The 15,644-nt window shown below is 39.1% G+C and overlaps 1 protein-coding gene across 1 annotated transcript in view; it reads left to right on the top strand.

The window, feature by feature from the left end:
* The window catches only part of LOC149279446 (transforming growth factor beta receptor type 3-like), a 100,817-nt gene that overhangs the window by 66,957 nt on the left and 18,216 nt on the right, over window positions 1–15,644 (top strand). Inside the window, exons 7-13 of the mRNA XM_089501217.1 lie at window positions 2,419–2,566; window positions 7,176–7,368; window positions 11,643–11,932; window positions 12,345–12,497; window positions 13,814–13,960; window positions 14,580–14,741; window positions 14,969–15,268. Of these exons, the coding sequence (XP_089357343.1) occupies window positions 2,419–2,566; window positions 7,176–7,368; window positions 11,643–11,932; window positions 12,345–12,497; window positions 13,814–13,960; window positions 14,580–14,741; window positions 14,969–15,268 (1,393 nt within the window). The remainder of the gene's footprint in view (window positions 1–2,418; window positions 2,567–7,175; window positions 7,369–11,642; window positions 11,933–12,344; window positions 12,498–13,813; window positions 13,961–14,579; window positions 14,742–14,968; window positions 15,269–15,644) is intronic.

Consider the following 15,644-nt stretch of genomic DNA (forward strand, 5'->3'; position numbering starts at 1 on the left):
GGGTCCATGTAAAAATCTACAAGAACACAACACCCTGCACCCCCCAAAAACTCTTAATATTAAATCTATTTTTAATGGTTTCAGACAACGATCCATATTTGAAATATGCTTTGGCTAGAATTCAGAAATGCGACAATTTCCCTAATTTCGGTTTATCCGTGTGCAGATACGCCTGCATTTAACCTTATAACCGCCATCTTTAAATTAGTCTACTGATGTGGATCAGTAAACATCTTCTACAGTTGCTGGCACAAAGATATTTTAATTACCCAATATGCTTCCAATTTATAGTACTTATAATGGTGCCAAAATCTAATTGCTTTTGGAAGGATCAAATTGAAGCTTAATCTACCAAGCAAGAGTACCAAACAGCTGCTAGTCTTGGTTGCCAACACCCATTATACCTCAGCCTCTCAGATTTCAAAATTATTTTTTCACCCCAGTCTTATGAACATGATATACATGTCACCATTTTCACTTACTATACATTGATGTATTTGCAGCCAGAATTCAGTGATCTAATAGGATGTTATTTCTTCATTTTAAGTAGAATTTTTTTTACATTTTAATGTCACAAAGGCACATCACTATTCGCATTGCTGAAAGCGCATTTAGACTTGGACCAAATACATCTTAGAGATGAAGTATTAATCTTGCAGTGCTTTTAAATATTGCTGTCCTGTTTTGGGTCAGGGCAATGCATCCAAGTATTATTTATTTGGTCGAAAAAGAGAAAACCAGAAAGGGAGGAACTATTAAGTATGGTGTGATTGCTCTTACTTTCTGGGGAAATGATTGCTATCACCTGTTGCGCCTTACAAATACAAAAGTATCTGAAGTAACTGAACATCATTGATATGCCAAAGAGAATCTATATTTTTAGAAAAAATTAACATTTCTTCCTTAACATAAAATGCAAATTTCTTTTAAAGTGACTGTAGTCTGTGACATCATTTTCTGTTTTAAATATACACCCCACTACTCTGGGGTTTTTTAAGTACATTAATATAATGGTTAATTTAGAATCCTCCTGAAATACCGTATTTGCTCGATTATAAGACGATCCTGATTATAAGACGACCCCCAAAATCTGAATATTAATTTAGGAAAAAAAAGAAAAAGTCTGATTATAAGACGACCCTATAGGAAAAAAGTTTTACTAGTAAATAATAATTCATGTCTATTTTTTTTTGTTTTTAATTTCCTTTTATTTACCAACCTGCCCCCAGTTATGCTCATCTGCAGCCAGTTATGCACATCTGCCCCCAGGCATGCCTTATACCCTCCTATATGCCACTCTGCCCCATGTTATGCCTTTTAACCCCCTATATGCCACCCTGGCATATAGGGGGTTAAAAGGCATATCATGGGACAGAGTGGCATATAGGGGGACACTTACATACCCAGACACTAAAATACCCACCCAGACACTTACACTTACCTACCCACTCTGACACTTACCTACCTACCCAGACACTAATATACTCAGGCACTTCACTCACCGCGATGCCTCAGCAGGCGCTTGCTGCAGCTCCCACGGGATTTCAGCATGATGCTGTGTGACCCCGCTAGGCCCCGCCTCCTCCAGAAAATTGAAGAGGTCTACCGGATCTGCTTTGGGACGGCACAGTGCCGCCGGGTCCCGGTCCTGCAGCAATCTCCCCAACCGGCTCTGCTTCCCCGCAGTGGGCGGGCTATCCCGGGAGCAGGAAGGTACGCGCGTATGCAACCTCGGCTGCTGCCGGCACTTTCGCTGGCGCTCGGTGATAGACGCCGGCAGCAGCTGAGGTTACCATACAGGAGGATCCAGGTCCCCTGCAGCGATGCGGGGGATCTGGATCTTAGTCTAATAGTCAGACCTCATTTGAGGTCTGATTAGAAGACGACCCCGATTACAAGACGAGGGGTATTTTTCAGAGCATTTACTCTGAAAAAAACCTCGTCTTATAATCGAGCAAATACGGTATATTTTCCATACAATGTAAGTTAAACATAAGGTTTTGTGATTTATATATACAAGGTGATTTGGTTAATTATATGTTGAGTGGTGGAATCGTACTCTTGCCGATCACTAAACTTCCAAGGCTATGCCGAGGAGTTATGTTGTAGGCTAAGCCCTAGAAGTCATGTCTACGCACTTGTTAGAAATGTGTACTTGTCATTTACATTAGCCAGAGACAAGCTCGCTTCACAAAATCAAACATGTTAACGTCGCAAATCACACTGAAAATCTTTGTTGGGAAAAAGTGTGTGTCAAAGGTTCTTTTATCAATCTGGTAAGCACATGTTTCATTATTTGGGGAAAACCCAATATTTAATCAGTTGTCCAGATGCTCAGACATGATAGATTGGAAAGGCTATGATAATGGGATATATATGGCATCCTGGTTTAACTCCATTTTATATTCCTACATGCAGCTCCTTCCAGGTGGACATAATTGTTGACATCCAACCATTTCATCCAGAAGCCAAGCTTGTCAAAAACCTAGTACTTATCCTCAAATGCAGAACAGCAGTCAACTGGGTTATCAAAGCTCACGATATTCAAGGGAAACTGGAAGTACTGGTATGTTTAGAAAACACAAAGTGTGTTTGTATTACTTTCTGCTTATGTCTCATAAACCACAGGGCTTTTAATTAACTGTATGCGTTTTGCGTGTGTTGGCGGTGGACCAGGTTAGTAGTCATAACCTTAATGGGCTGTGTTGGTAGCTTGGGGGGGGGGTATTTTTTCCACACTCAATTGAAGAAGCTTAAGTACTTTTTTAACTCTTTCATTCAGACACTCCAGGGGTTTTAATGTTTGGTAATGTCCTCCTCCACTACCCCAATAACTTATTACTCAAAAGGAGACTACCAGCCAACAACTTCATGCTGAGAGAGTTTTAGTTACGAAACACAGATCCAACATAACCTCAAGCTGCCATTGCCACTGAATGCTTTTAGGAGATTATTACCTTTGCTTCATTTTATTGGGTTGATAATTGCAATGCCAGGGTGTCAGTTTTCTACGCAAGATGCAGGAAAATGATTGGGCGTTTACTGGGAACAACCAAGACCACCTATGTGTGTGCACATTACTGAAGTGGTTTCACACTGCTGGGAAACTGGCTTCAAACAACATTTGGGTTCACGCATGAAATGTGATTCTGATGCAAGGTTTCAAAGGTGTATTTATGACTACGTGATGGTCCCATCAGCAGGAACATTGTATTTTCTTCTCTACTGCAGACTAAAACTAGCACAGTCTACAACTCAACATTTTCACATAAGTAATTATTACAGTCATACTTAGTGATCACCAATAAATCTGTAATTGGGATTCCTTATTTTCTCCTGAATTATTGCATTATTTTTGTTCAGTTAGGTGAAATTCTGCATTGCTAGTATATTAAATGCATATTCCATAAGGAAAATGTGTCTGAATACTCTTTCAGCCTAAAAAAAGATCTGGGCCATTGCTTGATGACAGATTGGTAACAATTCACTTACTATAACACACATTCTAACACCTTCCTGAACTAAACCTATCTTGAGTGTATTGCTATCTCTAGTTTTGACTTATTTATAGGTGTAGTGTATAATCCATGGTTATTTGCTTATCTCCATAGCTTTTTCTTTACCCCTATTACTTATGCCATGATTTCAAAGACATGTGCCTTCTTGAAAATTGGAAAGTGGCTCCTGTAACAGCAAATTATTTACATCGGATCTTTACATTGAATCATAACACTTATGACCGCAGGTTTCATTCACTGAATGTTATATAAAATATCTGAAACAAATATCCGGGGGGGGGCACCAAACATTCAAATGTCCAGAAGGTACTCTTTTTATTTTAGGAGATAGGGCTAGGAAAGGAGGTATTTACTTTGTGGCTGTTAACTAATGTTGCTGTAAGGTATTTAGTAGAATAGTGCATTTTTTTATTTATATTTTTTTACAAAATGTTATTTCTAAACACATTTCATATAGTTTCTCGACACGTTGTGGTTTTAGGTCTAAATAACACTGTGATATACTTATATCCAGTAATTTGTATACCTGAGATTCTTGTCTCATAGTAAAGAGGAACGTTAGGAGAGGAAAGAGGGACAGAGGGGTTTGGGTTAAAAAAAAGGAACTATACCTCCTCAAAAGGGACCCTTGGTGGTATTAAATAGGTTTGCTTACTGGATTCAATATATATATATATATATATATGTTCTCTATTACCAACAGAGTAAATCTACCACTTAATAGTGTACTGGCTCAAAAATGGGCCTGTCCCATTGGAAGAAATACAAGACGCCCCCTGAATATAAGCAGAGCTATCATCCAATAGTAATTGAGCGACTTGACAATGGATTTGTTACGATGCTGTACTAACAAAGTTCATAAGAGGGTGTGAGCAGCGGATAATTATTTGCTTAATAAACAAGCATTTCTATCCCTACCCCATCTAAATAAATGTTATCGACCACCCAGCAATTATTTTTGTGAAGGGAAAGTGCAGATTTCCCAAAGGGAGGCTTTTATTTCTAAAATGAGTTGATATTATTTTGGTTAGTATGTGGCATGGAGTATAGGACTCTGCGATTCTGCACAGTCTGAACTAACTCTGACCTTAAAAATCATCTTGAGCTTGGTTTCTACTTATGTTGTGTGTACTCACATCTGGGTCTTCTTGACCTTCGTTTTTCTTTATTGGTTTCACTCTAAATAAAACCAACATTAACTTTTGTGCCACTCTTATTTTGACTTGCACTAGTAACTCTTTCAGTACCAGGCTAACTGAAAGAGTAAAACACCTAATACCCCAAGATAAGGGAAATCCCAAAACAGTGGCTTAGTCCAGACTGCCAAATACTATTATTTAAAACCCGTGATGCTGACTTTTTAGATATTGGCATTTTTACTACGGTTTCTTCAAACTTTATTTGGATTTGGATGGTTTCTGTCACTTATTTACTTATAGTATTTTTATGGATACATTGACTATACCAATTGGGCTTCTATGGTAACATTCAAAGGAATACAATTGACCCAAATAAATTTAAAGGCAAGCACAACAATTTTGGGAAAAGTGAGAGAAGTATGATGTCATGACTTTAAGATTGTAAGTGTAAAGTAAGCAACGGTGGCCATACTTACATTTAGGTCAAAAGCACACATGATGATATTGTCTTCCACTTCTTTTTTTCATCATCTTATTACTAAAAATTTTAGACTGGAAAGTGGTTAATGTTCTTTCCCAGGACTGTGTTCCCGTGAAGCCAAATGTAAGTCTCTAAATTTAGGTCTGCTTCAGTAATATATACATTCTTCCTGACAGAATGCGCTAATAGTTCCCAAGTACAAACAAAGCTCTGTGAAAATGTTTGAATATCTCAAACATGTTACAGATATTCCAAATAAGCATGTTATTGGTTGCTGCCATGGCTACGATGGAAAGGGCATTTAAATTTCCAATAGTAGATATTTTAATTACGCAAAAGAGTATGTTTACATTTTACAAAAGTATATTATATGACAATTAAGCAACTATATTTTGTGACTTATGGATAACAGATAAACACACAGATTGAAACGCTCTCAAAGAGAAATAGGCCAGAGATGTGTTTGTTAATGTACATCTGTATAATAGATGATAAAGGCGTTGGTAGTGTCTGTTACACTGTTATGGGACCTGCCTAATATGCCCCCTAAGTTTCATTTTCTGCAAGATGTCCCACTGCCCTGCTTTTGTGGACGGTGGGGATCAGGGGCCCATTGGGGATGCCATTGCAACACACAACTCAATCACAGCTCTCATATGGCCACCTGGCAATGATTCATAGTTAACATACCTGGGAACTCTCCGGGTTTGACCTGGAGATCTCCGGGTGAAGCACCGCTTCTCCGGGTCAACACCCGAATCCTCCAGGTCACGGGAGCAGGGTCTTGACACGCCCCACTCCCCGCCCATTTTCCCTTTAAATGGAGGTGTTTCCCATGATGTCAGCGGGCGTCATCGGACAGTACTGGCCGCGTCCCGCAAGGGAAGGATCCGGGTAGCCGGAGTGAAGAAGTTCCCAGGTATGATAGTTAATTGGTGCTCCTGCTGCACCCTGGTTTAAGCCCCCCACCCCTCCCCACCACCATTCACACCCCTCCCCACCACCATTCACACCCCTTAAACAATGGTGTCCCAATTTGAATACCGGGGGTGTGATACGAGTTTCCAAGGTATCGACGCATACAGTACATTAACTCATCAGAGCAGATATGCCATGTTATTATTTGGATGAGTGCATTGCAGAGGGGGCAATTTATACTGTAAATAGCATGAAAATTAGTGTGAAGAAAATCTAGACTGTATGCCTTACCCAGAAAAAAGCTGGACTCAAGATGGAGTGGATGCAGCAATTACCATACGCATATGCAGTTTAGCATACCTGATGATTTTATTTTCACGCTATTTAGTAGGGTCTGCTTGGGCAGAATTGAAATTTGACTCTCTCAAGACTCTCTAATCTGAAACAGAGGTCATAAATATTTTTACAGATGTTAGTAATTGAGTTAAGCAAACCATTTTTTATTCAACTAAGGAGAAGTGCACCAAATCTGGTCATTTATAGCTAATCTTAATCTTGATTTTCAAGGAAAGCAGAACTTTGGAAAGATAGTTTAATGCTACAAGACCCAGGGCAGTTTGAGGTTAGTGATTATAGGAACAAAAAAGTGAAAATACGCCCAGATTAGTGATCAAAAGGAGCAGGTCTAGATATGGCTTATAAAACAGTGCTTGTGCCCTATACGTAATATTTATACAAGAAACAAGGAGATTAGTGATTCTAGGGAAGGTAATAATGTCAGTTTTTAAATGGAAATAAGAATGGAATGTTTACCAAAACGGCATACTTTCCATGGCACAAAGATTGGCGGGGTGGCATAGGTGAAAATGTCATCTACATTTTCAGCTTGGTTGTCTAAAACCACTGATTGCTATATCATTCAAATATCATTCTAATCTATGCATTTTTACTTTATGGTGGATAATGTGTTCACGTTTGTGTCTCGGATGAGGTTGAAACATGCAGTAGGCGCGCTACATTGGTGATTTATCATTAACACCAAAGTTATGTATTTGTATTTTCCTTCTGAAATTCCCTATTTATGTTTGGATAACATTTTTCTTTCTCTTCATTATGCAGACCCCAAACAGTATTAGCTTTGGAAAAGAGACGGATAAGTCGTTATTCACAAGCAAACTGGTTATTCCAAATATTCCCTCTACAAAAGAAAATTTACTAAGATGGGCGTTGGATAATGGGTACTACCCAGTGACATCTTTCACACATGCACCCGTTGCAAACAGATTCAACATAGAACTCCATGATGATCTAGGTGAGAGAAAAAAGGGAAGATGTATAATGTTTGTGTGTAAGAGTGTGATATTTTATCATAATGTGATTAAAAAGTCTGCGTGAAGCAAAAGGCTCACATTCTACACACAATCACCAGTATAAAATATGTGAATAGATTGTCTTCATAGTTTCTTTGATTATTATTATTGTTTCATGAAGCACCATCATATTCCACAGGGCTGTACAATGGGTTAACAGGACATAAGTAGTATAGATATCATAACAATTTGTCTTGCAGAAACAAGGGGCAAGCATGACATTAATGAAGAAGCAAGTGAAACGCTACCTTATGGGCTAGTAAAAATGTCTTATTTGTATTGAAACAGATTTCAAAATATCTGCTGTCACTTTTGATATTACCGTATTTGCTCGATTATAAGACGAGGTTTTTTTCAGAGCAAATGCTCTGAAAAATACCCCTCGTCTTATAATCGGTGTCGTCTTATAATCAGACCTCAAATAGGTCTGACTATGAGACGACTAAGATCCAGATCCCCCGTAGATCTGCAGGGGACCTGGATCCTCCTGTCTCCCGCCCCACTGTGTGTAGACGGTGTGTAGCCAGGGTAGCGTGTAGATGTCTACGCAATTCGCGTAGAGATCTACACGCTACCCTGGCTACACACCGTCCAGAAATGCCTTTTTAACCCTCTATACGCCACTCTGCCTCTTGAAATGCCTTAAACCTCCCTATATGCCACTCTACCTCATAATATGCCTTTTAACCCTCTAAATGCCAGAGTGGCATATAGGGGTATAAGGCAATTCTGGAGGCAGAGTGGCACATAGGGGATCAAAGGCATATCATGGGGCACAGTGGCATATAGGGTTAACCCCTTCAGGACCGGGATTTTGATACTAACGTGTCGCTAAAGGACCGGAGCCGTTTTTGTGTTTTTGCCATGTCTTTCTTCAACTGTAATTTCTCTCTTATCAATTGGTGCACCCACACAAATCATATATTGTTTTTTTCAGCACAAGTAGGGCTTTCATTTGAAACCATAGTAAGCTGGGTAGTACATTGTTTTGTTTGAAAAAAACTGGAAAAAGTGGGGGGAAAAATGAATTTTTTACAGTTTTGTATACATACAAATTGTACACACATTGAACCAATGGGAAAAAATTATCCCAAATATATTCATTAAGTTGTCCTGATTTGGAAACCACCCAACATGGCCAGGATTTTTATCTATTTTGACCAGTATAGGGCAAATATTGCAAGGCATGCATCACGTTTTTGAAATGTAATTTTTTTCAAATTTGGCATGGTAGTCTAATAACTGCAATAGTTGTCACAGATACTGATTACCCCCCCAAAATTATATGTTTATGAACAGTAGATAAGTCAAGGTGTACAACTAGGGTCATTTTGACACTTTTCAAACAGGGATTTTATCGCCAATTGCTGCCAAATTTTGAGGTATTTTTATATTTTTGGGGGGTTTTTTGCATATGTTGCAATGTTGCTTTAGATTTTATATTATATTTTGTATAGAATATGTGCAACTGCAGAACAAAACACCAAATTGTGTTCACCAACATCCCCCGGTTCCAACAAGGCCTCACATGCATGGTTCATGCATTTTTTGAGGAAGCTATGAGGGCAAAACTGGAACATGCGCAAATTGGTTTCCTGGGCCCATATCCCATTTGGGACATTTTGGAAGCCCCCTGCTGTAAATTACCCCATAAAAGTATATATTTATGAACAGTAGACAAGTCAAGGTGTTCAACTAGGGTAGTTTTGACAGTTTTCAGCTAGCCTTTTCTTCACTGATGTCTGCCAAAGTTCACGGAAAATTTATTTTATTCCTTTTTTTTAACAAATACATTTCAATGTTGCAATTTATTTCTTGCACAGCATATGTGTAACACTGGAAAAAAAACACCACATTTTGTTCACCAACACCCCCCGGTTCCAACAAGGCCTCACATGCATGGTTCATGTATTTTTTGAGGAAGCTATGAGGCAAAACTGGAACATGTGCATTTACATTTTTTTAAAATATTTTTTTTCATCAGATTACTTGTAAGTGACAGGTTTAGGCCGCTGACATCAATCAGGGAGACCGATCAATAATCAGCGACTTACAATGTCACCGACAAGTGATCAGGTAATAATCATGATTTTTTCATTTATTAATAATTTGTGTTTTTTCATAATTACCCTAGATGACCCCTCTCTCTTTGTAGAGTAGGGTCATCCGTGGGCTGCCATAATGATCCGATCACTCCTATTGGCCAGGAGCGATCTGATCAGCCCAGCATTTGACCTGGAAGCACCCTGGACTTTCAGGTCAGTGCTGTTATTTTTTTTTAATGATTATTATTATTTGATTAATTTTTTTAATTAATTTTTTTTTTTAAATTATTATTTTTTACATTATTTTTTTTTAACTCTTTCAATGCTGATGCTCCATTGAAGCACAGCATTGATTGATATTTAGTCCCCACAAGCTTGTGGGGACTAATATTAACCCCTGCAATGCTGCGATGGGGGTCATACACAATCGCAGCATTGAAGGGGTTAATTGAGGAAGAGGGGGGTAGGGGTTAACTGAGGAAGGGTGGGGGGGGTCTGGTCTCCACACTCATGCGGAGACCAAAGAACCCTGTCTCCCTGTCCCTGAAGCTGCCTCTGGCAGCTGGGACACAATCTCCAATAGACTGGAGATTGTAGGGGAGGAGTCTCTCTGATCAGTCCTACAGGACTGATCAGAGGACTTCTGGGGGCTCGTTTTTGCTGTTGCTGGTCTGCGATTGCGGCATTGAAGGGGTTAACGCTGCACTGACGCTCTCATGGAGCGATCAGGCAGCAGGGGGGTGTTGGATCAGATCCCCACACTTGTGTGGGGACCCATTCAATACCCCCCCCTTCCCTGAAGCTGCCTGTGGCAGCTGAAACCGCGATTGCAGATTTTTCTGCAATCGCTGTTTCTGCCTACAAAATCACTCCGTGGGAGTGATCGTGGGCTTGGGGGCGGGCTTAGAAAGGCTGTGCTGTCTGCCCAGGAGTCCTGGGCAGACAGCAGCAGCAGCGCCCCCACGATCACCGCGATTGTGGTGATGTGGGGGCGTTTTTTGGAGGAGACGTACCTGGTACGTCCCGGTCTACCGGTGACTGTTAACCAGGAAGTACCAGGTACGTCCCGGTACTGAAGGGGTTAAAAGGGGGGCACAGTGGCATATAGGGTTAAAAGGCATATCATGGGGCACAGTGGCATATAGGGGGTATGAGGCATTTCTGGGGCAGATGTGCATAACTGGGGGAGGGCAGGTTGGAAAATAGAAGGAAATAAAACCAAAATATTTTCTCAATCATAGCTTTTATTAAAAAAATAGTTTATACGAATTAACATTTACTGGTAAAACTTTTTTCTTATAGGGTCATCTTATATTCAGGCTTTTTCTTTTTTCCTAAATTAATATTCAGATTTGGGGGGTCGTCTTATAATCGGGGTCGTCTTATAATCGAGCAAATACGGTAACACATGGGCTTAGCACCAGGCAGATCTCTTCCTCCCAATGTCTCTATTTCATCCTTGGTGTGTGTTTGTTCCCAAACTGAATGACGTCCAAGAAGTAGAGCCTGTAATTGACTAGATTTATTAGGTTCGGTATCTGTTGTTGGCTACTAAACTAGTTATTGCTAGGCATTGGAAGCACATTGGACCCCCACCAACACCATGGTGGTCTTTGCCATTTTACAATCTATGGGGTAAAAATACTTTTAGTGTTTAACATTTCAAGACTCTGTGTTTGCTTGCATTATTATTACAAGAATGAGGCATTGCCTGATTTTCTTGTATCATTTATGTCCTAAATCTACTGTATGACATGTTATATAATATAGTAATTATGAATGTATAGCCTATCCAGGATATAATAAAAATATCAGATAAAAAAAAATAATCATAATTAACTAGTTATACTATATCTGTAGTCTCAAACCTCCCTACTTCATAGCAGTGATAGGGAAGAACAGTATAAATGTTAGAATAGTCATGGTGGTTGTCACCTCCCCTCTTAAATATCTTGATCATGTAAATTTAAAATGCCCCTTACATGGCCTAGAGTCACTATGGAATACACTATTATATGGTCGGTCAGTTGGTCATCTGCCATGTAACAAACACTTGTTTGCCTAGACTAGGCAGAGGCTTTCATTCAACTAATAGAAAAATAAGAAGGTAAATATAATATGTTATAAATAATACCGATCGCATGACTTAAATTTTGTTTTTCCTTGAATAGAGATGAATGATGAAGATGATTCACTAATGCCTCCAGAGCTGACTGAGCTTTTACGGATTAGTAACCACGATGGGGCATTCTCTTCATTGCCTGATGGTTTTCCAATTATGTTGGACAGAGGAAGAAACCATGAAGGAGAACGCTCACCAGCCGATGTTCTAGATAAAATACCCTTCATTGATGGGCTACCACAAGAACCCGAAGAAGTAACGGGAAATATTAAAGTGGCTCTGTCTGTAAAATGTGATCAGGAAATGATGATGGCAGCGATAGAGAAAGACAGCCTTCAGGTGGGTTTTCATTTATACTTGATATGCGTGTTTGTAAAAGGTTGACATAATATAATTATAAGAAACAGTATATCACAGTACCAAACCTAGGTTGTGTGGTGCTGTTGGTGTGGGATTATGCATTGTTGAGGTATACTTTGTCATAAGAATTTTGTTGCCATAATGTACAGACAGTAAAAGGTCCAAACAAATGTTTTTTCATAGAGAGCCCATTCTCCTTTGACCAGATTTGGGTCTTCATTTATATTTTTACTGTTTTTATTTCAACATATTTAAATAATAAAATTACAGTTCAGTTTGAACACTTTTTCTATATTGATTGATATTACTAATTGTAAACCAAAAATAAACTATGTAATATTTCATATGATATACAAGATGTTGCAGACTGTTTTGTTGTATCCTTTTTAAGGCCAATCGATACATAGGCACAGATCTCTCTCTACTTGATCCAACTTGCAGAGCAACAGAAAATGGCACTCATTTTATCTTAAAGTCTTCACTGACTGGATGTGGAACAAAGCATAACGTTGGCGACCCAAAACACATTGTTTACTACAACACTGTAAGTAGATTAATGGGCTGCTAGTTACGTTTGAGGCATATTTTAAAGCCCACCATGAAATTACTGAGATAAAACAATAAAATAGATAGTGTTGCTCGGTGCCTACCCTTGGCTGAGGGTGAGCCCCTCAATGGTTGATGTTACATATACTTTTTTTCCAACTTTTGTAGGCATGGAGCCTGGTTTTAGAGCCAGATTAAACTGTCCTTAGCTGCTCTGTAGCGGCCTTGTATGACTGAGTGCAGGTGCTATAACTGCTAATTGGTTTTGATATTAGAAGCTCAAAGAATATATCCTGTCACGGCCGGTGCGTGCCAGGATATCCGATTCAATTTCCTCTTTGGTTAGCATCAGCATGGTTCAGGTTGCAATGACTAGTCTGTTTGCTTATTTGTGGGAATTTTGGTGCTTAATGCCAAAATGCAAAAAAAAAATAGCAAATAAATAGAATTTAAGCCAAAATCTGGGTACATTCTCTTATTTGCTTTTTTGTCAAAAAATAGATTGCTTTTTCCACCATTACAGTTAGCATTTCATTCTAAAGTTTTCTTTCCAAAACAGTTTGAAACGGCAGAATCAAGTGAATTTCAGATAACCTAGCTTTCCTCTAAAAGTCTCCTTTCCTTTTCTCAGCCTATGGTACAGCTTTGCCATCCACTTCTTGACTCTTGACTCCTCTCCTAGGCCCCCCATTTCCCTTGTATTATCCAATCACTGGCAGGAATGCTCTCCCATTGAAATCAGTGGGTGTACTTCCTTAGACCCCCCAAACTCTCAAGTGAGCCAAGGCTAGAGCTGCCTGGCCTGGAGAGTATGTATGTATGTATGCACAGTGCTGTGCGCAGTTTTGCTCCATACATCTCCTGCGATGCAAATAGCTGGGGGCAGGGAACAGAGGGAGTTCTCACGAATCCTTGTAAAAGTCTGCATGTTAATTTAAAGGCGACACTCGGCTATCATGTGCATTAAAGTTCATATGATGGCTGGTGCGACCTTTCTTCCGGGTTTTTCTTTGTATGTTGGGGCAGCTTCCTCCCCAGAGTTCCCTCTCTGGCTATAAAAACACATGTTCCTCTTTCCTCGCCTGTTTTCCAGCTTAAGAAGGCTGTTTAACAAACTGCTCTTCTTCTGGCGTTGTTGCTGTTATTGTGTTGGTCAGATGACTTGTTTATTTAAGTTAAGTTTCCTACTTTAAATTGATATCCTCAAAGGAAAAGCAATCAGGTTGTTTGCTGCAGTTCTTTTTATTAGAAACCCTTTTTTTTTTTTTTTTGTGTAAAGCGGTCACACTGACAGCTTTTCCTGTGATGTTACAGATTGTTATACAGCTGTCACCGGCCACTGAAGGAAGTGGCTGGGCTAGTGATTACGAGGATTTGGAGTCTGGAGATAGCGCTTTTCCGGGAGATACAGATGAAACTGAAATAGGCCTTCCCTACTTCAAGAGGCCTGAAATTGTGGTGGTATGTTTGATTTAGGCAGCAAGATCTCTTTCAGAATCCAATCAATGCTTTACATATAGATTTATGCGTAGCTCAGCTGATGTATAGCTTTAATCTTTTTACTCATGGGTCCTATTAACTTTGAGTCACTTTAAGTAACGATACTGTTGAGGAAGAATTATGAAACACTCAAAAGAGTTGTGAATATTAATCTACATCCAGTCAGTAAAGACTACAAGGTAAGATGTGTGCCATGCTTCAACCTTTTCTCCAAACCAACTGCGTTCCTGACCGATTGAAAGAACGCTGATATATTTAAGAAGCTTCTTCTTGTCATCGCAATGAATGAGATTGTAATCACGGGGATGTATTTCTAAACCAGGAGTTTGCAGGGGAGTTCATCAACCTGATATAAATATGCTTTATACAGGGCCAGCTTAGCCCTTTAAATAGGCTTGATTTAAATGTCTTGTTTTGTTTAAACTATAGTCTATTCTTTTTTGCCATACTTTGTGAAATGGACCCTGGAACCCATCTCACTGGGCCATACTTGTTGGGTTGTAATGTTGTTTTTCCTGCACATGGTTCTTCCAGTATCCAAATATTTTTTTCCTATAACAAGTTAATTTTGTCTTTCTAGTTCAACTGCACAGTACCCCAAGACACTGACTCTTCAGCTGGCATAACATTTGGAGCTCTAAACAATGTCACATTTAATTTGGACCTCTATAAAACTGACTTGTTCCTCACTCCTTCTCAGAAACACTTCTCTGTTGCAGAAAATGGACCGGTTTACGTAGAGGTAAAAAAAAAAAATCACAATATGTAAAACCAAGAGCTTGTTTTAATGTGCATTGTGCATGGGATTCTACAACCACTTTAGATTCGGGCTTCGTTTAGAGACCCCTGATGGAAAATGTAAATTTATATTCCATCTTCTGTAATGCCTTTTTCACTAATACTGCAGAAATAAACTTTGGCTACAAACAAAGAGTTTAACATTGTGACCTTGATATGTTTTGTTTGTAGGTTTCAGTAACAAAGGCAGTCAAAGATTTGAGCTTTGCCATACAGACATGTTTCATTTCACCGCACTCCAATCCTGACATCATGTCAGAATATACAATCATTGAAAATATATGTCCCAAAGACGAGTCGGTAAAGTTTTACAACGTCACAAGGATGAGTTTCCCTACACTTCAGGAACAGACGGACAAGAAGAGGTTCCGCTTTATGTTTAAATCGATGTTCAACTTGTCCCTAGTCTTTCTGCACTGTGAAATTACCTTGTGTACCACTGACGACAAAGAGACAGACGGTCTACTCAAAGTGAGTCTTATTCATGTGCCTTACGAGCGATTTATTTATTTTGTCTGAAGATTAATGTCAGAGGAAAAATAATTTTTGTTGTGGAACAGAGACACGGTTAACTACCTATTATCAAATGGATCACTTACAAAATGGCTAACCCCCAATGACAGCACCCTGGAGCAGTCCGTAAGCTTACTAAATGGCCTACTGCTGTTTAATAAGCCCAAATGTTTTATATAGACCATATTACTGTTATGATGACTACAAAATCATGTAAAAAAACTGCAGGATCATTCAGATGACACGGATGATCCATCAGTATGATGTGTTTAGATATTCTGTGTTTACATCACATATACATTACATTTTCATTTGTTTATATTTGTGGTCTGTT

This window comes from Sceloporus occidentalis, unplaced genomic scaffold (genome assembly GCF_023333645.1).
Source record: "Sceloporus occidentalis isolate IW3139 unplaced genomic scaffold, rSceOcc1.0.p SCAF_166, whole genome shotgun sequence".
NCBI classification, from domain to species: domain Eukaryota; kingdom Metazoa; phylum Chordata; class Lepidosauria; order Squamata; family Phrynosomatidae; genus Sceloporus; species Sceloporus occidentalis.